The sequence below is a fragment of the Bombus impatiens genome, unplaced genomic scaffold (assembly GCF_000188095.3).
Source record: "Bombus impatiens unplaced genomic scaffold, BIMP_2.2 scf_0321, whole genome shotgun sequence".
Classification (NCBI taxonomy): Eukaryota; Metazoa; Arthropoda; class Insecta; order Hymenoptera; family Apidae; genus Bombus; species Bombus impatiens.
In genome coordinates, this window is record NT_176740.1 from 838,599 (window position 1) to 862,788 (window position 24,190).

Here is a 24,190-nt window from a genome sequence, read left to right on the forward strand (position 1 = left end):
TGGCACGCGCGACTTCTCGAACCCGCGAAATCGAGCTCGGCCAATCAGAGTGCCTTTTACCGCCTCCGTGACCCGGTGATCCGGACGCAGTGCTGTAAAATAAAGGCGCGTGCCAGCCAGTTTTCCTTGAGTCCACGTACAACTTCTTAATAATTCATCCTGAAAATTATTCAAGTAACTGTCAATTTAATATCCTATTTATTCTACACATGTATACCTATACAATCTTATGTAACGATTTAATAAAATAAAGTAAGTATCTAAAAAGAATAATAACGTCTTTGCATTTACATGCAAGAAGAAGAAATGGAAAGATATGGAACCAATCGAGGCACTTTTTTTCAGATTGATGATAAAGAGGATATACAAAAAATGGTTCGATTCAATCGGTAGAAGATTTTAAACGATATCTTATCCTTTAATAATAGCTGATTTGAAATGCAAATTTCTGAATCCGTCACTGGCAGGACAGCCGCCGTTAGCCGCCTCCGCCACCTCCCTAGCCTATTGATCGACCCCCGAGCGAGCAAGGAAACGCAAAACGAGATGCGCCATAACACCAGCAGGCTCCCATGAAAGCGATACCGATAAGTTCGTCGACAGGATTGCACGCGTATCGTCTAGGATCGAATCATGGGGCACCATACCCCGATCCCCTGCCAGCATCAGAAACGACGTAGTACAACGGCGATCCTCACAGAGAGGAAACGTGCCACTTGTCGAGATAAGAATCTTTCTTTTTTCTTTCGCTCTGTAAATAGTTGAAGTCAAAAGCCCCTCTCTATTCACCGAAAAGGTGAACCAGACAGGGCTTGTTTATTCTTGTGCGACACCTCTTACGAATGCCCTTTTCCGAGAACTATGCTTTTTATAGAGCGAAGAAAGGGAGCTCGTTAACGGAGAACATTGCTGGCAGGGAGCGGATATAAAAATAACAAGTAAATGCTGATTAGAGATTGCCGATAATAATCATCTATAGATATTAAAAAGTAAACGAGTAACAGATAATTGTAGTTAATCGAAGTAGATTAGTTTGTCCGTGAATAAAGTACGCTGATAAAAAGAATAAAAAGTAGCAGACAAAGAAGAACAGAACAAGGTTAAATATCAACATAGAATGTTGATTAGAGTAGTCTACGCTATCTAAAAATTTACGATAATTAATGTGAGATTTCATCAATATGCCAAATAAGTTATATGTTTTAATACTAATAATAGAAATATTATATACATATTTACATTGAAATTCATGGAGACTAACTAGAGATGCGCCGTCCGTTGACCGTTCCTGAGCGTGACTGATGAAGGAAACTGACCCTTGACATTAGCCGGGAACTAGCCGAATAAAACGAATGTTATCGGGTGAACGCGCGTTATGCCGACGAATTCGGCCTATTCACAAAAGATGAAAAGGAAAGAATAAAATTCGCCTGTCAAAAGAATAGAGATTATGGAAGGTTAGTGACGCGTTTTCCCTGTGGGCTGGCATAAAAGCGAGGCGGATCGCTCGATGGACGGTAAAAACCATTTCTTTTGTACAGCGAGCGATATACATGTAAGAGACGTTTTATGAATAGGCAAGCACGATTTAATTCTTCTGCAAGTTTTAAATGCCGAGGGAAAAAATTTGTTCAGATCGGTGTTCATCGCAACGTCTAAAACGTTTCAATGGATCAGGCGATCCAGTCAGGATAAAGACGATATTATTTAACTGCCTTTTGAAAGTTCATCCGAAGAATCTAGATACAACGAAGAATTTCGTTATGAATATGCATGATCTTTTGAGTAAAATTCTGCTAAAAGATCAAATCAAAATTGACCTTGACGCGTCCTTGATAGTCTGGCCTCTGGTTTTTTCCATGAAACTTTAAAGACCCCTCCAACCTATTTTAACCTTCTCTTTGGTCGGCACACGTATTCGCTAATTAAAAGAGGACGCTTTTATTCTTTCATTTAAAAGTTTACGTGACAGATTTGGAACTTTCCTTAGGAGATATAATTAAATTCTTCTGAAGATATTTCCTTTAAAATTTCCGGTTTATTTGAAGAGAACACTAGGCACCAAGTAAGTAAACGAAGCATTCAAGTTTCTGCCAGTTTAACGTTATTCTTTGTAAGTTAGATTATAAATGGAGCACGGTACATTGTATCCGTGTTCCAGTCACAGATGATCAGGATACACACCGAGTGACGTCAAAACATGTTGAACGAATCTGTTAGAATGATATGCACATGTATACTGTGACGTAAGTAAAAGATTCCTCCGAGCAATGGAAGGAGGGGAAGAATGTGTTTAAAGAGACTCGTCCGTCCAACGTTGACCTTCCATCCGAAGATCCACGTGTTCCACTCGGTGGCTAGGAAAGTAACGCGACTTTGCGGCTATTTTATACAGTACAAATATCTGCAACTCTACTTGAGACCGTCATTAAAGAGACGAGAAGCGGTGTTAGAAAACGAGCAAGTACGTGACGTTATGTCCTTAGCACACTGAAGAGGTCCAATCGAGTTTCGGACCTTTTTTGATTTTTTTTTATTGCTCTTGAGAAGTTTATAGAGAATAGTCTATGATCCTCGATGCAATTGATCGAAATAAAATTTTCAGAAGGTTTTAATTATTGTGGAATATAATATCTTTAATTTTTAGAATGGCAGCGGCACATGATATTAAACTGGGAAACAAAGCTACGAGGATCGAATGCAGTCAGCCAGTAATAATCGCTGCATTATTTTCATTGGTTCACCGGATAAAGCGCATCCGGCCCTTGAATGCCGCGTGCGGTCTGGAATATCATACCGAGTAACTTCTAAAAGGAAACATATAGAAAATGTATGAAATATATATGACTCATTTGAAAAATTGTAACGTGATTTTCAAGGCTTTTCTTAATCCTTCTAATGCATTACGGAATATTTAAATATTCTCAACGCGAGAATGAGACAATCTTATTTTCATCCTTCTTCGATTATCGTTTCCTTAACCCTGCGGTTTGGCTTGGCGTCACAGCGTTTGGATCTTCTACCTCGTAACCATGCGGAGATATTGGATTTCTCACGGGATTATGGAACAAGGTGTGTTCCCCGTCGCCCCATGGAAAAGGCTATAGAAGGGAAATATTTATAAGTCACTTACAGGGATAAAGCTTGAAAGGTCTCAGCTTGTGAAATCGGTCACGATGTAAAATTATCAAATCCTCGAGGCAAGAAAGAAGAAAAGATAATGAAGGGAAAAGTATCAAATTTCCGTGGTGAAGGCAAACGATTCGTAAGACTTCATTAATCGATTACGGAGAATACCGCACAAATGGATTACCTTCCAGAGATGTACGAAGCAGAGAGCTTTGTTAGACCGAAGAATCAGTATAAAGCTTAAATGTTACGCAAAAGTACGCGTGCATTGTCGATTAATAAAGATATTAAGATCGAATTTGTATGATATTTAACTTAAAGTTACAGTTTCTCAGTTCGTTATTTAGAAGAATATGACGATCGTGAAAAAGGCATAAAATTCGTATGTAAAAAAACAGGTACCTTATTTATTCGCCTCATATAAGGAACATCAATGAACACAGGCCTCGATTGTTTATCCGATTCTTCCACCTTGGTGTAAACATAACACGATATACCTATTAACACGATCGCACCGATGACAGTCACCAGTTGCAAAAGTTTCTCTTCATAGGCCACTGTACTTGCAAAGCCACAAGTTATGTTGTTAAGTAACGTACATACAACGAAGCTGATAAAGTTTTTCGCGCATCGCTGAACAGCAAAGATGAAACTTCAGCTGCTAGCTAAAGTGAGTCAACTTTTAATAATTTTTATATACGTATATACTTTAAGATAACATCATAATACAGGTGTTACACAATATGTATATCGTGGAATAGATAAAAAAAAGCTGTTGTCTCAAGAATGACATGACAGTTAGGAATTAACTTAATCGTTGATTAAAAACGATAAAGTACGACGCATTCTTCTCGGTATCTTTATCTTTTTGACCTATAAAACAATGTCAATTTGAAAATATTTCGAATTCGAAGTCAATTTCCTATTTCTCAATCATTTTTCTCTCTTTCCTCTAACTGTAAGTAGAAAATTTTGTTTCTAGGAGTTTAAAACTTTACCTGTAGAACAATAATCTTTTACGTCCGGACAAGGGAATGGTGAGTGCTCTTCGCAATCATCCTCAACTGGTAGTTGACATTTTCTCGAAGATTTTGGACATTCTTGCGTATCTTCGTCAAACTTTGAATAGCAATCCTTAGAAACATCTTTGATTGTTGTCCCATCGCAATCATCCGATTTCAATGTTTTATCGCAAGGAGGTTCTTTGGAGGAGGAATAGTTACGAAAGCTCATGGAACAAAATATTGCTTCGGATAGATCTCTCGATCTCCATAAATTTTTACATGCAGACTTCTGGTAAGATGGATTTTCCGTGAAAGAATGGAACTTTAACATCGAATTCGACAACTTCTGCATGGATGAACTATGGTATTCCGCCGAAGGACAAAATTCCTTGGAGAACTTCCAAGAGTGGTAAATTGGCGCCAAAGGGAACTGCGAAAAGATCGACGATCCACTGTCGAGCAAGAAACCTCTTCTCTCGATGTACGTCTTCATTTCACAGCGATATTCACGACTGCTCATATACCTGTTTCTTTCTGAAACGAACTTTAACTGGAGAACGTCGGAGTTATAAGACTTCCCTTTCATGCGAAAACCGTGAATATTTTCGATCTCCGAAAACGGTTGCAATACACAAAAAGTCGACTTCTGTTACGTTAAAATAGAAACCTTGTTATTTATGCTAACGAATTACGCAAGATCCTGCAACATGGTCAGAACTGTAAAACTTTTTGCAGTCTTGCTATGTATGAATTTTAAACAGACAGTTTTGGTAACTTCCTCGAGAAAGAGATAATTTCTTGCGTAGACAATTATTCAAACGGTGAACGTGTTGCATTTTCATGACAGAAATTATACGAAATCCTTTTTGTCATACAGAACACTTAGTTCTTTGAATGGAACACGGATAGTAGTTGTTACACGGAATACCGCCGCAGCTTTAGACAAGACCATTTGCCAACAGGCATCTCACACGTTACAAACCGATAATGACAAAGTTCAAACGAAATACGCCCAGAGACCCTTTTATTAGAATCTTTAAAAGGAAATTAAATCTCATGTATCGTTGTCATGTCGATAGCACGATCGTTCTATTGTAATGTCTCTCTAATAACGAGTCGCTTATATCTCGTGAAAAAAAAGAGAATTTTATACCTCCATTTATCGCGAGCAATTTTCCATTCGACGATTCGTATCTTGAAATATCATTGAGCCAACCTTTACTGCTGTGCCAACGATACCCTGTGCTCCAATTTCTTTTTTTCCCGTCCAAGAAACCGGTTACATTTACGCTCGTTGAAAATACCATTCCAATATCCGATTTGATTAACGTGGAACGCGTTGTTCCGTTGACAGACACCAATGACAGGATCTTTAACCTACGCAAAAGTGAGAACATCGCGATATCGTGCCTTATTGCTGTTTTATGATCTATCCGTGCTTTTTGGATAGAAGATCACGATTTGGACACATTTTTCAGGAGAAAAAATGCGTATGCCTGGCCATACGAAAACGTAACTTTTTAGTCTCAATTGCATATACGGACTCTTTTGTCATATGAACTTATCCTCCTTTGTTCCTTCGAGCGTATTTTCACGTGTGTCAGTATTTAAAGAATTCGATACATCTGATATATCTATGACAAGTTCCTTCAATTAGTTGGAAAGCTTCGTAGGAATTTTCTTCTTGTACGAATTTCTATTCGATATTAGAAGATATTTTGAAGTACAAGGTAGATACTGAACGAAGATCATTGACATGATTTTTTGTATTACGTCTCTTAAGTTAATAAGCGAGGTAGTTCTCACAGTATCTAGATCAAGCATTTCCTTTTCTAGAATGGAATAGAACAGGTATATCCTCGGTGCTTATCTTCGTTTCATGACAAACATCGCACATCCGGCATACGAGTATACAACTCCTGTGACGTTTGCAAATCGACCGTATTTATAGCAGTCCTTCCGCTCTTCTCTCTGTACTCACTGTGAAGTTTCAATCTCTGTTTCGTGGAAATTCACGGCACAACATCGCCGATCAACACGCACGTTCCAATCAGGTACGTGCGACATGTACAAACATTTTACATATCGAGTCGTATTGCAAACAATATCTTATTTAAAAGCGCGATATTTTTCATCGACAGACGTGCAGTTTTAAACTGTGTAACATCATCGGGCAAATAATTCGGTTTTACATAAATGTTTCTGTTTATCAAATATAAACGTTCAAATAATACTGTTTCATAATGATATTTCTTGTACTCTTATAGTCTGCCTTTGATTGCTTCGAAATACCGTGGCTTACGAAAGTATTTGAAAATACATGGAAACATTTTCTGAATCGTATTATGCGAAAGATTTTCCAGGACATGCCACATAATGCGACTGTCACGATCAAAAGTTTGAAACAAATTCGAAAATGTACGAAGACGATAGAACATGCCTATTGCAAATATAAGTCTCAATATTCGTTGCAATCACTAATTAATTATATGTTTAAAACAATCATTTTATACTATGTACTAGTTTTTTTTTAAACGTACACTCGCAAAAAATCTCTCGTAATTTTTACGTACATTTCCAGATTAGTTTCAGATTTTATCACTATAGTTATGATAACCGTGTTTCATTCTTCAAAAGCTTTCTATAATACAGGCAATATATTCATAAAGATTTTTTATAGCGAATGTCCAAACATTATTGTCGCGAATTATTATTATGACAAATCAACGTATGTTCGAGAAATATCTCCTCTTAATTACATTAATAAAAGTAAGACACCTCGTATGGATAAATGCGCAGTAGAATAAATGAATCAGCACTCGAAATGTAGTTTATTGAAGCGCCAGAATGTCTGGGGTCAGTAGAAAGCGATAAATACGTAGTGGTCCATATATCATGGTTTATGCTAGCGTTACAATATCCGCAACATTATTTTGTAATTAGTTTTTCTTTCTGTGTAAATCTCAATAAGAAACACGCTCGAGATTTTCATACGCAATAAATTTCCGGAACTTTCTCCATTAAAATGAAACAACAATTACCGGATACGCTCTGACATTAATCTCCGACGTTTTAATCTCGCAAACAAAAGGAAAACGAAACGAAAAACATTTTCGCTGAATTTTAGTAAGGATTTGAAATATTATCGTGGTGTGGCGAGTGTCGAAAGTTGAAAATAGAATGCAAGGGAGCGGTGACACAGAAGAACAGATAACAATAATTTAATGTCGAACGCACGAAGGACTCCCGAGATCTATTTCTTTCAATAAATCCGTTTTCACGGAAAGCTTCGCAGGAACGTTCCAACTTCTTGATGGAACTTCGAACCTTTGACATTAACCGAATAATTTCCAACGCAGCCTCTAAAATTTTTACGACTACGAGTTGTAAACTGGAAGTGCGATAGTTTAAAGAAGAAAATATCATTGCGATGGGTAGGAGGATATTTACGCTACCGTCGTAAAACCATGGGAGAGGAAATAATTGAGAGAATCGTAGATTATTATAATTAATCCGTTGATGATACGAAAAACGAATGGAGCAACGTAACTTTGCGTTTTCATTATCTGTACATTGGAAATGCAGAGCCGGTGGTAATTTTCAGTAAAAGATTTGCCTGGGGAAAATTCAATTGCTCGTCGCGAAGTTAAATGAAAATGAAATAATTAATCTTCCGACAAGGACTTTGTCGCAATCAATATTACACGACGATATCGCTGCGATGTTCGGCTCTCCCTTTGGAATCAGCTACTTCGAAAAGAAAGAACATTATTTTTAGTTATTCTCGTCATTTTAATAAGATTTTGTATAAGAATTCGAAGATAAACTCCAAATATTTATGAAATTATTTCGGTAACTGTACCAGATATGCATAAGAAACAAACTGGAACAGTGTTTTCGTGGCAGAAATAATTCCAGTGAAAATAAACGAAAATGCGAGGAGTGAAATTACGAAGAAAATTGAGATCGGAAGTGCGGTCGATAAAGCGAACTAAAATGACTCTTCTTCTGTTCCAAAAATCGATTAACCCAAAATCTTAATTATGATCATGTGAACAAAATCAGTTAAAAAAATTTCATTAATTACGTTACATTTCATCTAAAAATTCTTATCTATCTAAAAAAAATAATTCTTATCTATAATAATTTCCATTCTCATTAATACATTTGAAGTCTTTGTACTATTGCTATCGTACTACTTTTGTACCACTAATAATATAATGTTTGTATGTTGAATTGAAACAAATTATACGTTTACGTCTTCGATTTGTACGTTACGTCTTCGAGACATAGGTCTGTAGATATACATATATATTTCGTCTAGCGTGTTCAAAGGAGTGCAATCATGAAATGGCGCAAAATGGAAATGATGATAATTACTGCTCGACGATAGAGCAGGAACAATAGAATCGCGTTCGACTGCTAGCTCCTGGAAAACAGGGATACGTCGATGCGCCTTGCGCGGCAACCTTTGACATTTTCAAGAGGACGGGTCGAAGTATTTCCACCCTCCTGGCCTAGGTACAGCCCGCTTTTCGTCAGCCCCACATCCGGTCGTGTAAAGGTGTGTGTACATGGTGAGGCGAAGAAGGTGGTTAAAATGCTTACAAGGAAGAGAGAGAAAGGAGATAATTAAAGCGTATTGCGCGTTAGGAAACACGAACGGCCGAGCATTTTTTCATTCAGCTGGCGAATCGTAATTGGAAAGTTACGCGGAAATCCTTTCGATTTGCAGTGAAGGGCATAATGAAAGTAAACCGAGACGAAAGCGAAACTAGGTCGATAAAATTCTTTTTTGCTGCTCCTTTTTCTCCTTTTCTCTACTCCTTTTTAATGAACGTTCCAACTTATACGTAATTGGACGATGAACACCGGGGATGATCATGGAATTATTTCGAGTGTCATCGATACAACGCCCAGTTTTAATTCAAGACGATGCACCATGATGTTTACATAGATTGTAAATGAGATTTGATCCGATTCCTGATACGACCGCAATTGTGAGACTACAGCGCGACTTTCGCGCTTGAGAATAATAATGGAACCTCCTTTGACCTTATTTTTTCTTGGAAAGTAATGGACGTGTCATATGCTGCGCCGTGCTTCACGATTATAGTTGTCTGACTAGCCGAGAAAAAATGTCCAGAAAATTAGATTTAGTTTAATACAAGGTAATTAACTTGAAACTTTATATTGTCTGACTACGCAGTATTTAGTCTATCGAAAGGCACGATTAAGCATACTCTCTTCTCTTTATCAAATTGTTGTTAAATTAGACGAACAAATTCATTTACTTGAACAATGCAGTCCTATGAACCATCCTACTGAAGAATTCTTGCCATTTATAACTTGGTATTTTATCACGATACGATAGTACCACCGTAGACGTCCATAAAATTTTTTAATATCAGCAGAATGCGAAGATGAATATTAAGGTAGACTTTATGAAATACTTCTTGGGCGATAAAATCTACTTAAAGGTCTCATAACAAATACAGATAAAACAGCAAATGCAAATATCTATATAAAAGAAGATACGTACCAACAATATACTCATGACCGTTCGATTATTTCCACGACGACACATCAAAGTAACAGTATAGTCTCTAAAATCTAACCGATGTGTACAAAAGGCCAAATCTTGAAGAGTTTAATTAATGCAGCAACTTAGATTGTTGAGTAAATTGCACCTGTACAGCGTAAAAACGCTAGACTGCATTTACCAAATGTCAACCACGAGGTGAACCCTGCCAATTCGTTTCCATTTGCGATTAATGCGCAGGAGGAGGAAACAGAATCTCCTCTAAAGGGTAATTCTAAAAGGTTGCTTGGAAACTGAAACAATTCAATTTCAATATAACGAGAGACGAGAGGGCAGGCGTAACGATATAGTCAACCACGGTCCACAGACAATTGCTCGGATCTTCGTTGGAATGTGATTAACCACCCTATTCCCTTCTGCATCGAGACGAGCCAGTAATATCGAGGAATTATTTTCAGGCACAAATTTCTTTCTTCGATATGAGTATAAAAACCATAAGGGTTCATCGTACTCTCTAGACACATCAGCTTCTAGTCAGAAATTCCGTAAGAGGATTACATTATCCTTGTTATGTGCCATAGCGTGAGACTGTTTTCCATTAACTTCCCTTCACGGTTCATTATCAGTCAAGTGTATTATGCTGACATTGAGGTGCATTTACCGACTATCTTTGTGTGATGCACTTCATATGAAATTAATGAGAACGATTACCTATGAGAACGAATCGAATTAACGCATATTAAACATGCATTAGCGTTTTATGAGGGTACTTATATGAAATAAAGATTACATGTGGAATTATAAAGAAGTAAGATAGTAGAATAGGAGTGGAGATGTATTGGAATAGATTTGTAAATGTTATGGAAGTTGTTGATTATTATATTAGTTTTTTTTTTTTTTATTTAAAATTTCACATTCACAATTTGCCCAATTTGGACATTTGGTAGAATTTTTTATCTGTTTGATTATCATGTGGGTGGCTACCCCCAATGGGGTACCATCTTCGTGTTTGTTAAGATATATCCTTTGTGATTTATATTAGCGATTAATAAAAGATTGTCTGAGAAATGAGTAGAATGATAACAATTCACAAAAATACCAATGATCTTAATACCTCTTGGAATTCGTATGTTGACCAACGTAATTAATTTCGCTTTTCCGGTGTAAATGAATGCCACCGCCGCAAACCACGTGTCCACGTCGCTAATTACAATCTACGATAATTAGGAATGATGTGACTGATACGATGTTAATATGAACACGTAATGTGTAACATTCGCAATTAATTCTTGAATGAGAAATGAAACGTAGCTACTCGAATGGCCAAAAAGAATGAAATACACAAAATTCTTACAAAAAGAATTCGAAATTTTTAACTTAAAATTTTTAACTGTCGAAATATTATTGCACGTATAGGTATAGAAACCATTCTGCACTCTACATCATTAATTAGACTGCTAGAAAATTCATATGTTTTAAATGTTTCTGAAAGAGTAAGTTTGAACTCGATCGATCTCCCAATTTGTGACGTCACTAGTTACGTCACATAAACGAGGATGGAAAACGTCTGATACAATTTCAATGACGTAGCGGTGCTTTCTAACCCTTTAGAAATTTAGAAATTTATATACTTATACGATATAGCATATAGCAGATAGAAATAAAATATATATAAATCCTACTGCACCCTTTAATAGAGATTATTTTTAGAGATTAAAATATGTTTACAAATCTTACAATATGTTTACTATGATAATAATATCTTGCAAATGTATCCCCGTCATAAAAGTTATAATTAATTCTATTTAATTTGCACTAATTATATAGGGATATATCGATCGAAGCATCCTATTAGCCTGTTATTGATGAATAGCGCTAAATTTAAGAAAGATCACTGTTCGAATAGGTTTCAGAGCACGCTTATGAAAGTGACTTTGTATAGTCCCATTTCAATTACATTCTCCCCGAAACATGCAATAAATAACTAAATAAGAATCAGTATTTGTTAAAATTGGGAAACTATTCTTTAAAATAAAACAAGATAGTGTATATTATAAACAATGCAACTAACAAACAGTTGGTTCACGTCTAACACATTTGCATTTCCTTACAAAACTGTCGTAACGACACGATTTTACTACCGATAAAGTATAATCTACTTCTCATTGTTATGTGAAATTATAGTGTTTGATACATCGTATAGATAATTGTTACATCTCCAACAGCGTTTTTGTATAAGCGAAAATACGTAGTTGGCAATAGATCTGACAGTTAAATTCTTTGAAAAACTAATCGATCATGGTTACGGTGTATCGCGTGTAGCATGCACTGTACATACATACCAATTCACCGAGAGATTTCAACCAGTCCTCTTGTTTCCTCGGTTCACTTATACAATAGTATTCATATATGCACACATACAAATGAGAGCAATCATAGGCAACTACCGCGATTATCCCATTGCGAGGTGTCTATCGTTTTTGTCTGGTTAATCGCAACAAAGATAGAGGAAAATATGGAGCAGCTCTTCCTCAATCAGTAAAGCAGATTCAACCAGTTCTGATACGAGTATCGATGCACTTCTTCCCGCGTAACAGCGATTCAATTTAATAAGGTAACTAGTCATTTCTAGACCTTTTCAATTGTTTGAAACGATGTCACGATCTAAAATAACGACGACACATAAAATGAGTATTAATGAAAAACCATTTGATCCTTTCGATTCGTATCATTCTAATCGATACATTTAACTTTACGTCGCGAGATCTTTTCACATATTTAAACAAGACGGCAGCTGGCTACCTTCAGTTTTGATGCAGTTGCAGCCCTGTGTTCTGATAAGGTTCGCAGCACCACCGCGAGAGTGCGCCAACTGCAACTCAATAAAATCCAAAGAGCGCCGGACGGGCGGTGTTCCGCGATGCGTGATGAGTTTGACAGCTCCCGCGTACTGAATGTTGTTTAAAAAGTATAAAAAATCGATCAAGAGATGTGACTAAGAAAAAATCCTTAACACGTTTCCGTATGCATCCATGGGAGATCATCTAATATGGGAGAATGGTTGGTCATAGAATTATCACGCTGATACTCTTTCTGGCAGGTAAGTACATAATATTCGTTCAGGCGTAAGTGCACCTGCGGATCAATGTGATACTATACATACGTTCGGTGTTCGTGCGCTTATATACGTGCAGCGTATAAATCGGGCTAAGTACACGATCGTTACGATTCAGGGTCGAGTTATGCAAATTTTGCCGTATATCTCGACTTCCCGAGTGGATTATGTGATTTTTTTGTTTTTACATCCTTTAAATGTTTAATCAAAATCGATAGCACAACGACGCATCAATTTGTACTTTTCTATCGAATTGCTTTTGTAGTTCTTATTAGTAATATTAAAGCTTAAAAAATACATATAAGTTTTCGTAAAAACGATATTTTATTTAGATACAGTTATACAAAGTATCAAGTACATTCAGTGAATATAATAAGCTATAATTCAAATTCGATGTTCAGATGCTTAGATTATTATAAATATTTTTTCTATTAGAAAAGGAAGAATTGTGGATCCTAATATTAGGTACATCAATTAATTTTTATATGTGTTTATTTTGTAAATTGTATTAATAAAAACGTATTTGTTTAATGTCTCAGTGAATTTTATTTATATTTTTTATTGTAAATAATATTTTAAATAATAATTTAAATTAATTCATAATTGTAATCCGTAATTTATATCTTTTTATCTATAAATGTTTACCCTATAAAAAGTATTAAAATGCCATTCAAAAAATAATTCTACATAAAATTATTATACAAATACCATTAACTTCATAATTTAATAATTATGTTTTATAATGTTTTTAGCATGGCACGAAGCAGCAACTTTAGTGCCAATAAGATCTGTGGCTGTAGATATAGGTCAGAACTTGACATTAGCATGTGCAGAAGAAGATGCACTGCCACAGTCAGGAGAATCTGTTGGAGTGATGTGGATAAGGGAGGGACGGGAAGATGGACAAATTGAAAGACTAAAGGTTGAGCCTAATGGAGCTTTGCAACTTATTAATGTTAGTGCAGATGATGCAGGAAACTATTCATGCACTCTAGATGACGATCATGATGCTGTCAAAACTAGAATCAACGTACAAGTTAGAAGTAAGTTACTTAAATTTAAATGTAATTTTAAAGTAATTGCAGGTTTATATTGTATTTTTTACTCTATTTCAGCTCCTCCACCAGCTTTACACAATGTATGGGTTAAACCATCAACAATATTGGCAAATATTCTTTGGGAAGTAGCTGGCACAGGTGGTTATCCTATCATAGATTTCACTGCCGAATATCGTCTTAAACCGAATGTGGGTGAAGAACCAGAAGACTGGAAGCCTATTGTTCCAACGCACATTCCTCCAAATTCTGTAAACAATTTTTCTTTTAATGAAATCAGCTCTATATCACTGACTGTTGTTATTAAAATTGATAATTTTATAGAGGCAAATTGATGTGTATCACTTGGTGCCAAACACTACTTATTCGTTTCGAGTCTGGGCAACAAATCAGCTGGGGAGAGGAGAAATAGTTGAGGTTGAAGGTCATACTCAACACAGTAGTGAAGAATTAGGTATATAATTTAAACGTGATAACTTTACATGATCTTGCATGTAAACAAATTAGTATTTATATAAAATAAATACTATTGCTTACTAATTATAATTGACAATTATTTCAGAACTTGCAAGACATCTCTTAGCAGGTGTAGAAAATTTTGACACTCGTGTCTGGGTGGCAGCAGTAGGGATAGTTATGGGTACACTTATGATTCTTGGTATAGGTACTTGTTACCTCCTCTATCGTGAGTGCAAAGTACCCTGTAAGCATTTCCTGGTAACTTTATCTAAAAGCTTTTGCTTCTACTCTTTCTCTTTCATGCTATTTATTTCTGCTGATGAAACTTATTTCCTTCTATGCAAATAAATTAAAGTAGAATATGCTAGATTATCTAAGTTTGAAAAATATAACATGATTATCTAGAGGACGAAATCTGCAGCAGAAACGATAGCATCACTAACCACTTAACTTATCTATGGCCCTGATCTCTAGCTTTCTTTACATCAGCTATTCTCCTTTCAATCAATTTAGTGCTATTCTAATACAGTGCCAATTATCTTTCACTAATATTTCCCTACTGCAAGCGCTCTGCAAATTAGCATTTAATGAATTTTCTAGCGTTCAACTTTTAAAATTTACTAGCGTTTAATAAATTTTCTTACCAATACCGATTTAACAATAACACTTTTATAACTTTTGCACAAAACACTTTACAACATAAGGCACTAAAATAATCTGTAACATATTTATATCTTTCTATACAGTTTGCCTGTCAGTAGCACCTTTCTTACTCCTCATAGGAATGAAACCTATAACTTATGAATGGACTTTATCAACCACCAAACTTGCTCTGTCTATATAAAGAATTTTTATCTTACTCTTTTACTAACTATTATATTTTAAATTAAGAAGCTTTGGTGGTTTGTATAAAATTTGTTATGCAGAATGATTAGTGTCATGAATAGAAAATATTATAATAATAGTAATATAGAGCATTATGGCCTAGATAACATTGTGTGCTATTAGTAAATCTTTGACTGTATAAAACTTAGGTCAAAGGTAGCACAAATATATTTGCTGGGTAAGCAATATATTTATATATATGAAAAATTTCTCAATGTGTTTTCATTGATTTATTATTGTATATATATAGATCTTAAATTGAACATAGGATTATTCAATTGTTAATGTAACATAAGTTGTTCTTGAATATCCATGGCCCAGCAAACACTGGTAAAGGGAGAGGGTAGAAGCTAATATAACTCATGGCCCAGACCAATGAAAATTAATCTCCGTTCCCAAATTGCAGCGCAGCTGGAGGAGCAGGAAGTGATTGAACTTGTACCCAATATCATTCTGAATCCAGGATTTTTCGACGAAAGAACAGAACACATTCCTCAAGATGAAAATTTCAATAACCAAACCACTACACGCTTAAACAATAATAGCGTTGTGCAACCTATGCGACTTTAGCGACTAAATATTTAGATTTCTGTGGCTAATTTTTATTAACAAGTGGCTTGAGCACAATTTATGTGTCACCTTAAACGTAAGTAACTGGAATTACAAGAGGCCTCGAATCCGCCAAGTATCACAATGCGTAGAATCAGATAAGCAATGAAGATGATAATTATTGCGAAAGTGGAAATTTATGTTTATAGTCAGAAAATTGAGAGACGCATCATACATTCCGAGTATTCTAAGGAAATAAATTTTTCACTTACAATACAATGTAAAGTGTTCAAAGCATATGTAAGACTCTGCTAGGTTTTGTGAAATGAAGTAGCACATTTTTGAGAGTGTTTACCAGGATGTTCTAGCATTAAAATTCGATATCGTTGCTCAGTTATCGAGCTTAAAGTCAAGAACTCCTGTAAGCGAAAAAAGGAATATTCTTAGTAAGACTGTAATTCTAAGAACAAAAGGCAAATTTTTGAAGAAACTGAAATCATACGACATTAATATTAAGCGGCAAATTTTTGTCTTACGTTCTGCATGAATTCATGTTTTTTACGCAATTATTTTTAACCATTATCACCGAACACGAATGAGATTTTAATGGACAATATCATGCAGGGAGTAAGACTTTTGCCAATAATACACATCATCCGATTAAAAAAATTTTGTCAAACACGAGGTATGATTAAAGGCTTGCTTACTGCCGTTTTAAGGTGTGCAGAAGTCGTTGGTAAAAAAGTTCCTTTTTTGTGTCTTTATAAAAGTTACTGTTTTTTTATTTATTGTTATACGAATGCATTTGTTTTTTTAGAGAATATTTTGATAATGCTTTCTTCCAAAAAAATTAATATAACGGAAGTCAATGCACCATATGCTCTTTCTGGAAAAATCCTGTGAATCAGAGAGTGTACAGTGTAAAAATCATAGTACTCTAATTATAAAAATAATTCTATTATGTTAATGTTATTTCTAGTAATATTATATTCTTAATACTTTTAACTTTGCATGTAACTATTCAAATATGTCTAATGCTTCAACATGCTTTTGCACTACCTTAATAACAAATGCAATATCCACTGCTATTGAATTATAAAAAGCTATGAAATCAAATTTCATCAAAACCAAATCTTAACAAATACAAAATAGCACAAATCCATGAAAAATAAGTTTCGGTACATAAACTTTTTAGGAAAATGAAAAAAAAGAACATTCAATAAATCTTCATAACATTCAACAAATAAAAATTATTCATGATCATCATTCGGTTCAGATTAGTGGTAAATATAGGGCAAAAGTAGAATAGGTTAAAATATTTTGGATATCACCTTTGATAGAATCAAGTTTGTAATCGATCGTTAAAACAGATCTTTTCCACAAATATTCATTTTTTATGAGAAGTATCGTCTCGAATTGCATACAAAATTTAACTTAGTCAATCAATGAAGGTTGATGATTTTGATAAAAGTTCTTCCTGTACAAACAGATACATACATAGTTATTTTCCACAATTTACATGTAGTACCATATCAGAATTTATCATTATGTGAAATATGTTATTAAGATTGTGGTAGTAGGTGTCGAGACTTTTCTTAGTAAAAAATAATAAAAAAAGAGGTCTATTTTTAATTTATTATTAACTTTGAATTTTTTAGATGAAACTTTTCTCAGAAAAAGAATCAAGATAAATTTGTTTACTTTTATTGCTTTTTATTGATTAATTTCAGTTAAAACACCATAAGTGATGAAAATGGAAATGGTTGTGGAAATTGATTCTTGTGTGTATTAGTCTTTCATGTGTTAATAGTAAAGCTCATAATATAAGAAACATAATACCTTAATGATTCTACTTAAAACAATTACATAAGTTAAATATTGCTTTTGTCAATATAAAAATCTGACAAAAAGCAATTTGGTGCACGCAGGTTGTATAAATATTGGTTGTGCGTTGTTACATTGAAGCTTTATGATCTGTTCTTCCCTGCAGTATAATCTTATAGGGGTGAACAGATTCAATTCGGCTTCGTACTATGCACTCTGTGTTGTGAATGGTATATATACGCGCTAATGAAAAAATAATATGATAATAACAATAATGATAACAATATAAATATATATATTTATATAGCCAAGGCATCATGATATTTTAGCTATAAGCAAAGACAATTTTTTATATAAATAATAATAATGCTGAAATGCAATGATAAATATTTATCTACATATTCATATAGATAATTTTGTGCTATGATATCGAGCTTCAAGAGTGATCTAGTAGATATGCTCATTAAGAGTATTTCATGTAGAATATCATGTTCCTCTCTCCATTTAGAAGAGTCGTGTTTTTTCACTTTTTCAAGGATTGTATAAAACATCCTTCATTTTTACAAATCAATGCAATACTTTTAAAAACGATGAATAATACATTGTAACAATTGCACCCTTTTTCTATAAAGATAACTTTTCCTGCTTTAAATAATCCAGCAATAATATGTCATATATATTACTTTAGAACACGACTCTTTATATATCATACACATTTAAATAGAATTATAATCACTTGTTTCTGCTGAAATATATAACAATAGGTGTACTGTAATTTAAATATTTAACTGTCTCTATCAAAGCTGTCTGGTGAAGGCATAGGTTTTGCATTTAGCGGCATTAATAATGTGGTGAAGCCTGATAAAAAAAGGAGTATAAATGTTACTTGATATATAAAATGAAAAATTATTCTTATAACTACCAGCTGCTATAGAAACTAACAATAAAATTTAGTCCTCTGGGTTTAGAATTCTGCCATTGCATACCATTAGAAGATCTGCATATCTACCTATGCAATGTAGGATGATCATAAAATAACTTTAATTACATTAGAAATACAATCAGTAAAATAATATCATTAGAATTGAAAGTAAATAGGAAGATAATCATGATTCTTTCTTTTTCCAATAAGATAAATACACACTCTTTTTAAACTAAATATTTCAAATTAGTTACAGTACTAATGAACACAAAAATTAATTGCTAACTTTAATTACAAGACATGTCTTTATCATTCTATACCAAAAAATTGTCAAATACTATAATGGTGTAAAATAGATATATTTTTATGAGGTAGATCACAGTGTTATAAACTTAAATCTATGACTACAATGATAATGGCAGATATTTTATGTTCATACTATAAATTACATAAAATCGACAAAAAATCTTAATCTATTTCTGATTAAGACTGCTTTCTGTTTTATCTAGTAATTTCTTTCATTTAATTCTCTTTTGCATTGATAATCATACATCTTTGAAATTCAAAAGCTATTAAGCACAGCATGTGCATAGCATTTGTCATTATACCTTTGTAGTTAAATGTATTGCATTAATATATTTACTTCACATAACACACTCATGTGAAATATATATTAAGTAAAGCACAATACCATAGAATAGTATAATGGTTGCTGGTGGCACCATAAATCGTCCCTAACATACATATTGCTTGCCTATGACATACCAGAAGAAAAAGAAATTTAATGTGGTTTTTACAAAAAGCTTCAAATTGATTCTGCTTTTTTCATAAAAAGCTGATTTTGCTATATGATATTTTACATATAACACGTATTTACAAATATTTGTAAATATCATACAACCATTTCTAAATCCTTTACTTTTTGTAAAAACTACATATCTGTCGTGTCATTATCTATTAGATTAATAATATTAGTTTAACATCCTTACATTAAGTGATGGTAAAAGAGATTTATAACGATATCTCCATAAATAATGTTATAGCGGATAAGTATTAGTCTCGATATTAATTCTGCGATAAGTTATTTAGTTATATATTAACTGAAATAATGTATTAGCTTTTGGTGATTTCTTTATATAATTATTTATTTTGTAAAAAAAAAAAAGAATGAAAAGCGCAAAAACATATGTTAGAACCGAAATTTGTATATAGTATACACATTATTGTTTTGTTTCTATATTTTGTATAAATTGTTAAATATGCACGCTTGATTATATTAACTTACTTTATTTATGTTAAATATATTGTGTCAGATAAAAAAATCTAATAGTAATCCATATTCATATAAAATTGTTCGCGTTGAATCAGCGTTATTTTAGTTCCAATATGTTGTATAAATCCATTCCATTGACATTATACGCGGTTATAATGTGTAGAAAAATGTTTTCCTAATACCGACATATTCATGGTTTATTTTATAAACTACGAATAATGCACATTCCATCACGTACAAATCCTATATTAAAAGAGAAAAATACGAAAATGTAACATGCTTGGGTTAAAAATTGTTTAAGTATTTTTGTGGAAAAAATAAAGAAAATCAAGGTTGTGCTTGAATGGCTGATACTATCATTAATTAGTATTTAGCTTTCATACTACAATCAGGAGACAAATATTAGTTACATATCAGAGAAGACATAGCAATTAGTTTAGTCACTTTTCACTTAGATACTGATTGCAATCATCAGATACGAACTATACTAGCTGCTATATTATATTCATTTTTATAACAGCTTTAAAAATTTTTTTATAAAAATATAAGAATGTACATTATAACATTAATTTCATGAAAATAATCTGATTCTCTCATCTTGCATTTCTGTCAGGATATGATTTATTCATCAAATGAATGTACATTATTAAATTGCAATCAGAATGATGCAAATATCATGAAAATTTATGTACATTTCTTTTAACAGTATTCATTAACTGTAATATTTTATGCATTTTCATTGTATTAATATAGCAGTATACATGACCAGCATACTTAATAATGTATGTACTACATATAGCTTTAATTCTACATTTTTATCAAAATGGTTGTCATAATGGTTGTCATCATAATCATCATATTTCATATAAGAAATCATACAGATTTATTTATAAAACTCATTAAAAATATTGATACAATAAATAAAATCATTCATAACATTTGTTTCTTCCTTTATTACAATTAATCTACATTACCACACTGAGTTAAAAGTAAAGTCTTTTCAATGTCTAAGCATAATTTTTTAATACCATTAGGTGGAGCATATTCTGCTGCCAAAATAGCAGTTGCTACTGCTATTGTTTCTTGAATAGTCCTTGCTTTGACCCAAACTCTACCATTCATACCAACTGCAACTTCAAATGCTTGACTACGTGAAAGTGTTTTGAACAATAGGGAATTGCGATTTAATATTTTTCTGACAAGACTCAAAGAACAAGTAAAAAGCATGCCTTCAGAGCTTAAAGCGCCCAATTTCTTTTCTTTACCATGAGAATCCACACATACAAGTTCTGGTTCCATATCTTTACTGGCAACTAAAAGCTTTGCAAACACAAGGTCTCCGACCTGAATGTCAGGACGATTTTTCTTTGTAGCTCCTTCAAATGCCAGATATGAAAGAGATGCTTGTTCGCTGGCACCTATATCTACCTTGAAAATATCACTACTTCTCTGTGTTACTATACCAACTACATTTTCTCCGCGGTTTGGTACATAACTATAAAAAGAAAATACAATATATGAAAATCTTCTAAAAAAGTGCTAAAATGCTCCTTTAAAATAGAATTTGATTACCGCTTTTGATAACTATCTACATAATATACAGCTGGTTCTGTTTTCTTTAGTACACCTGCTTTATATGCAAATACTGTATCAGCTTCACGACGAAGTCCAGGTCCTAAAATGATTGTTTCTTTTTTGGTAATTGTAGTAATATCTTTTATAGTATCACCAGGCATTACTACGTCTCCTACACTGACTTCCATTGTCCCTTAGAAGTAAGTGATCTTCGTTTTTACGTTATAATGTAAATTAATATAGGTTATAAACATATCATTTACTCATATCTTTTATTACGAAGTGATCATGAATAAAATTATCCATAAATGTATTACTTCTCACTGATGTGATTATAAACATACAAAATTATAGATAATAATGTTTGATTGTATTCTGTCGTACCACGTGCATTGCTTCGTGATAAACTTAATGTTTTCTCCTAATCTCGCGCGTTTGTTCGAAACAGATTCAAAAGAAAAAGCGGCTGCGCAATATAATATATATAAATTGATGAAATCAATTATACAAGAATTGTTATCGATATCACGAATGTACTGGTATAGAAAATAAATGTTATTTTTTTTATTTCTGGAACTAGAGCTATTAGACTTAATATAATTCAACTATGAATTTGAATATTGTGGAAAAATATTGTTCTTGAAGCGATTGCGAAATACAATGCAATTTTCCTGGTCTTACGCTTATGTGCGATAGTGATGCCACCGTACGGTACGTTGCAAAGCTGCCGCGTGAAAACGGTAACGCCACAGGAATCGCGCTACTGGTTGTGTTTTTTCGTTAATTGGTTTCGTTTTAAGAAGGGTTTGAAAATCGACAGTTTCGTGCATGACACAACAAGATTGTCAGTGGTGTCACTAATGTAAAGGTAATGCTTTTCGACGACGCAAAGTGTATATTTGTGAAATTTGCGCAACGTTCACCGGATCGATAATTGATTTACGTGTGTTCTATTCTAACCTACCTGCCCGTTCCTTCCAAAGTTATTAGTTCAATCATGTCACGTTGCCGATCGATTCGTCGCGATTTAGTTAAGATTTCACTTTGGACACTTGGAAGAATTCTATTAATATACTCCGCGACCCCAATAAAGATGATCTTTAGTCAGGTTTCTAAATGCCTAACCAGTATGCCTATTGTGCACTTACTGTCATTCATTGTTAAGACACTCGTTAATCTATATTATGTACAGAAATGTTCCCGTGATTCTTAGTCAACAAAAATATATATGTATATAGTATCATTCTTTGAAATTCTTTTTCTTGTAAAGTTTATCCCTGAAAATTTCTATTCTAACATAATAAACATGAATGGACTTATTTAATTACCTAAATTCAATTAGTATATCATTTAAATAATATTTGTAAGAATTTATTTATGTATATTCATTTTTACCAAATATGTGTTTGTTTTTTTAATATTCGTCGATATTAATAAATTATTCTTTAGAATTCTTTTACATTTTATGATTCTAGGTATAATACAAGATGTACAATGGAATTGGATTACAAACACCACGAGGTTCTGGAACAAATGGTCATGTCCAAAGAAATTGGGCAATTGTACGCAAGACTAAAGACAAAGTCACTTACAAAACCGATGAAGGAAAATTAGATCAGCTAAATAAGCAACCTAACAAAGATATTCTTGATCATGTTAGAAAAAGGAAAGTTGAAGTCAAATGCGCAGAATTGGCAGATATCTTAGAGGAACAAGGGTAAGTACATATCTTTATTTTTATAATAATATTGTACATAAATCTGATTATATTATTGTAATATCATAATTGCTCAAAAAATAAATATTTCTTAGAAATAAATTTAAAAATTAGATATAGATTATGTACGAAAGAAATACAGAGCTTCATCGACCCTTTGAACCCAATAGTAAATGAGATTCCGAACTTCAATTGGATTTGGCTTATCTTTGGCTTCAATATATTCTTTCTATGCAGTGTATTTCTTCACTAAACTGCTAACTATAATTAAAAAAATGCTAGAATTCTTCTTTATTTGCTTTCTTTGTGCTTTATAGATTTACATCCGAAGAGGTAACAAAGAAAGTAGAATCATACAGATCCATGTTAATGGGAACTGACACCAAACCAGCAATATCTAGAGATGAATTTGGTCGTGTAAAGTAAGTACATTTTCTTCCTTATTAATACATTTCTATATGATTATATTATATAAAATATGATCGAACGAAATAAATAAACGAAGTAAATAAGCTGCATTTTTAAATATGCTACAAGTAATTTCATGATATAAAATTGCATGCAAATAGTATTGCATGGTATGTAAATGATGAGCAATATTAGGTTGTTTCTATTTTAAGACTATATTAAGATCCTCTTTATTTATAAAAAAGAAAAAACTTAAAAACCACGAATTCAATGAAAATTTAAACTTTTACGTAACTATTCGTTCTAAATCCATTCATTTATGTCGTTCCAAAACGCTCATATCGAAAATTTTGAAAACGAAAGTTTTAAGAGATTTCGAGATAAAGATCTAATAGCTACGATGGCTAGAACTCGTGCAAATGTAATGTCGGGGCTGCAGCAGCTTCTGATCGGTAGCTCAGGTTCCCGCTAAACCCAATATTATTGGAGGGTGGAGACATAGTCGCGTTCTCTCTCCCGAGTCGGCTTTCAGGGATATTACGCGGCCGATATCGACGTACCCCATAGCGCCGGCGCCACCCACGAACGGGGGGAGATACGGAGGTGCACAGAAAGAGAAACAGAGATACGCAAAGGGTCGAGCCAGAGAGAGGGAGAGTTCTGTTCCAGCATCTCTCATACTCGACTCTTTCCGCCTCAGTGCGAGGATGGACCGGCGTTACGACGCTACGCG

The 24,190-nt window shown here is 33.6% G+C and overlaps 4 protein-coding genes and 1 long non-coding RNA gene across 16 annotated transcripts in view; 3 read left to right on the plus strand and 2 right to left on the minus strand.

The window, feature by feature from the left end:
* Positions 1-2,844: 2,844 nt before the first annotated feature.
* On the minus strand, positions 2,845-12,149 carry LOC100747768. 8 transcript variants are annotated; one of them, XM_012385498.3, is made up of 5 exons: positions 12,018-12,149; positions 5,287-5,510; positions 4,128-4,667; positions 3,532-3,686; positions 2,847-3,101 (listed from the first exon to the last, which is right to left on the minus strand). In XM_012385498.3, exons 2-5 carry the CDS (start codon positions 5,438-5,440, stop codon positions 2,967-2,969), a joined length of 984 nt encoding a protein of 327 aa, XP_012240921.1. In that variant the 5' UTR covers positions 5,441-5,510; positions 12,018-12,149; the 3' UTR covers positions 2,847-2,966. The 8 variants fall into 8 exon arrangements, 7 of the variants coding, with proteins under 7 accessions (XP_024223348.1, XP_024223349.1, XP_033176552.1 ...); XR_002946675.2 differs by lacking the exon at positions 12,018-12,149 and having other exon boundaries at positions 2,845-3,101; positions 3,532-4,002; positions 5,287-8,213; XM_024367580.2 differs by lacking the exon at positions 12,018-12,149 and having other exon boundaries at positions 2,845-3,101; positions 5,287-8,213.
* LOC117151643 lies at positions 3,096-4,249 on the plus strand. Its single transcript, XR_004461720.1, has 3 exons — positions 3,096-3,386; positions 3,528-3,799; positions 4,112-4,249. It is a non-coding gene; the product is annotated as an uncharacterized LOC117151643 (long non-coding RNA).
* A 20-nt stretch (positions 12,150-12,169) lies between the features above and the next one.
* On the plus strand, positions 12,170-19,649 carry LOC100741463 (neuronal cell adhesion molecule). Of its 3 annotated transcripts, XM_012385501.3 has the most exons (7): positions 12,170-12,289; positions 12,495-12,775; positions 13,543-13,833; positions 13,906-14,096; positions 14,170-14,299; positions 14,408-14,548; positions 15,596-19,649. In XM_012385501.3, exons 2-7 carry the CDS (start codon positions 12,733-12,735, stop codon positions 15,757-15,759), a joined length of 960 nt encoding a protein of 319 aa, XP_012240924.1. In that variant the 5' UTR covers positions 12,170-12,289; positions 12,495-12,732; the 3' UTR covers positions 15,760-19,649. The 3 variants fall into 3 exon arrangements, with proteins under 3 accessions (XP_012240924.1, XP_033176555.1, XP_033176554.1); XM_033320664.1 differs by lacking the exon at positions 12,170-12,289 and having other exon boundaries at positions 12,442-12,775; positions 15,601-19,649; XM_033320663.1 differs by lacking the exons at positions 12,170-12,289; positions 15,596-19,649 and adding an exon at positions 15,511-15,551 and having other exon boundaries at positions 12,442-12,775.
* Positions 19,650-20,621: 972 nt separating this feature from the next.
* Positions 20,622-22,153, minus strand: LOC100741581 (exosome complex component RRP40). Of its 2 annotated transcripts, XM_012385505.3 has the most exons (3): positions 21,635-22,153; positions 21,330-21,525; positions 20,622-21,252 (listed from the first exon to the last, which is right to left on the minus strand). In XM_012385505.3, the coding sequence occupies exons 1-3, from the start codon at positions 21,672-21,674 to the stop codon at positions 20,718-20,720; spliced, it is 771 nt and encodes a 256-aa protein (XP_012240928.1). In that variant the 5' UTR covers positions 21,675-22,153; the 3' UTR covers positions 20,622-20,717. The 2 variants fall into 2 exon arrangements, with proteins under 2 accessions (XP_012240928.1, XP_024223351.1); XM_024367583.2 differs by having other exon boundaries at positions 21,330-22,014.
* Positions 22,022-24,190, plus strand: part of LOC100741699 (serine/arginine repetitive matrix protein 2) — a 15,507-nt gene continuing 13,338 nt past the window's right edge. For both annotated transcript variants that reach the window (XM_003489453.4, XM_012385485.3), the window contains exons 1-3: positions 22,022-22,200; positions 22,808-23,049; positions 23,367-23,471. In XM_003489453.4, the coding sequence (XP_003489501.1) occupies positions 22,820-23,049; positions 23,367-23,471 (335 nt within the window). In that variant the 5' untranslated portion in view covers positions 22,022-22,200; positions 22,808-22,819. The remainder of the gene's footprint in view (positions 22,201-22,807; positions 23,050-23,366; positions 23,472-24,190) is intronic.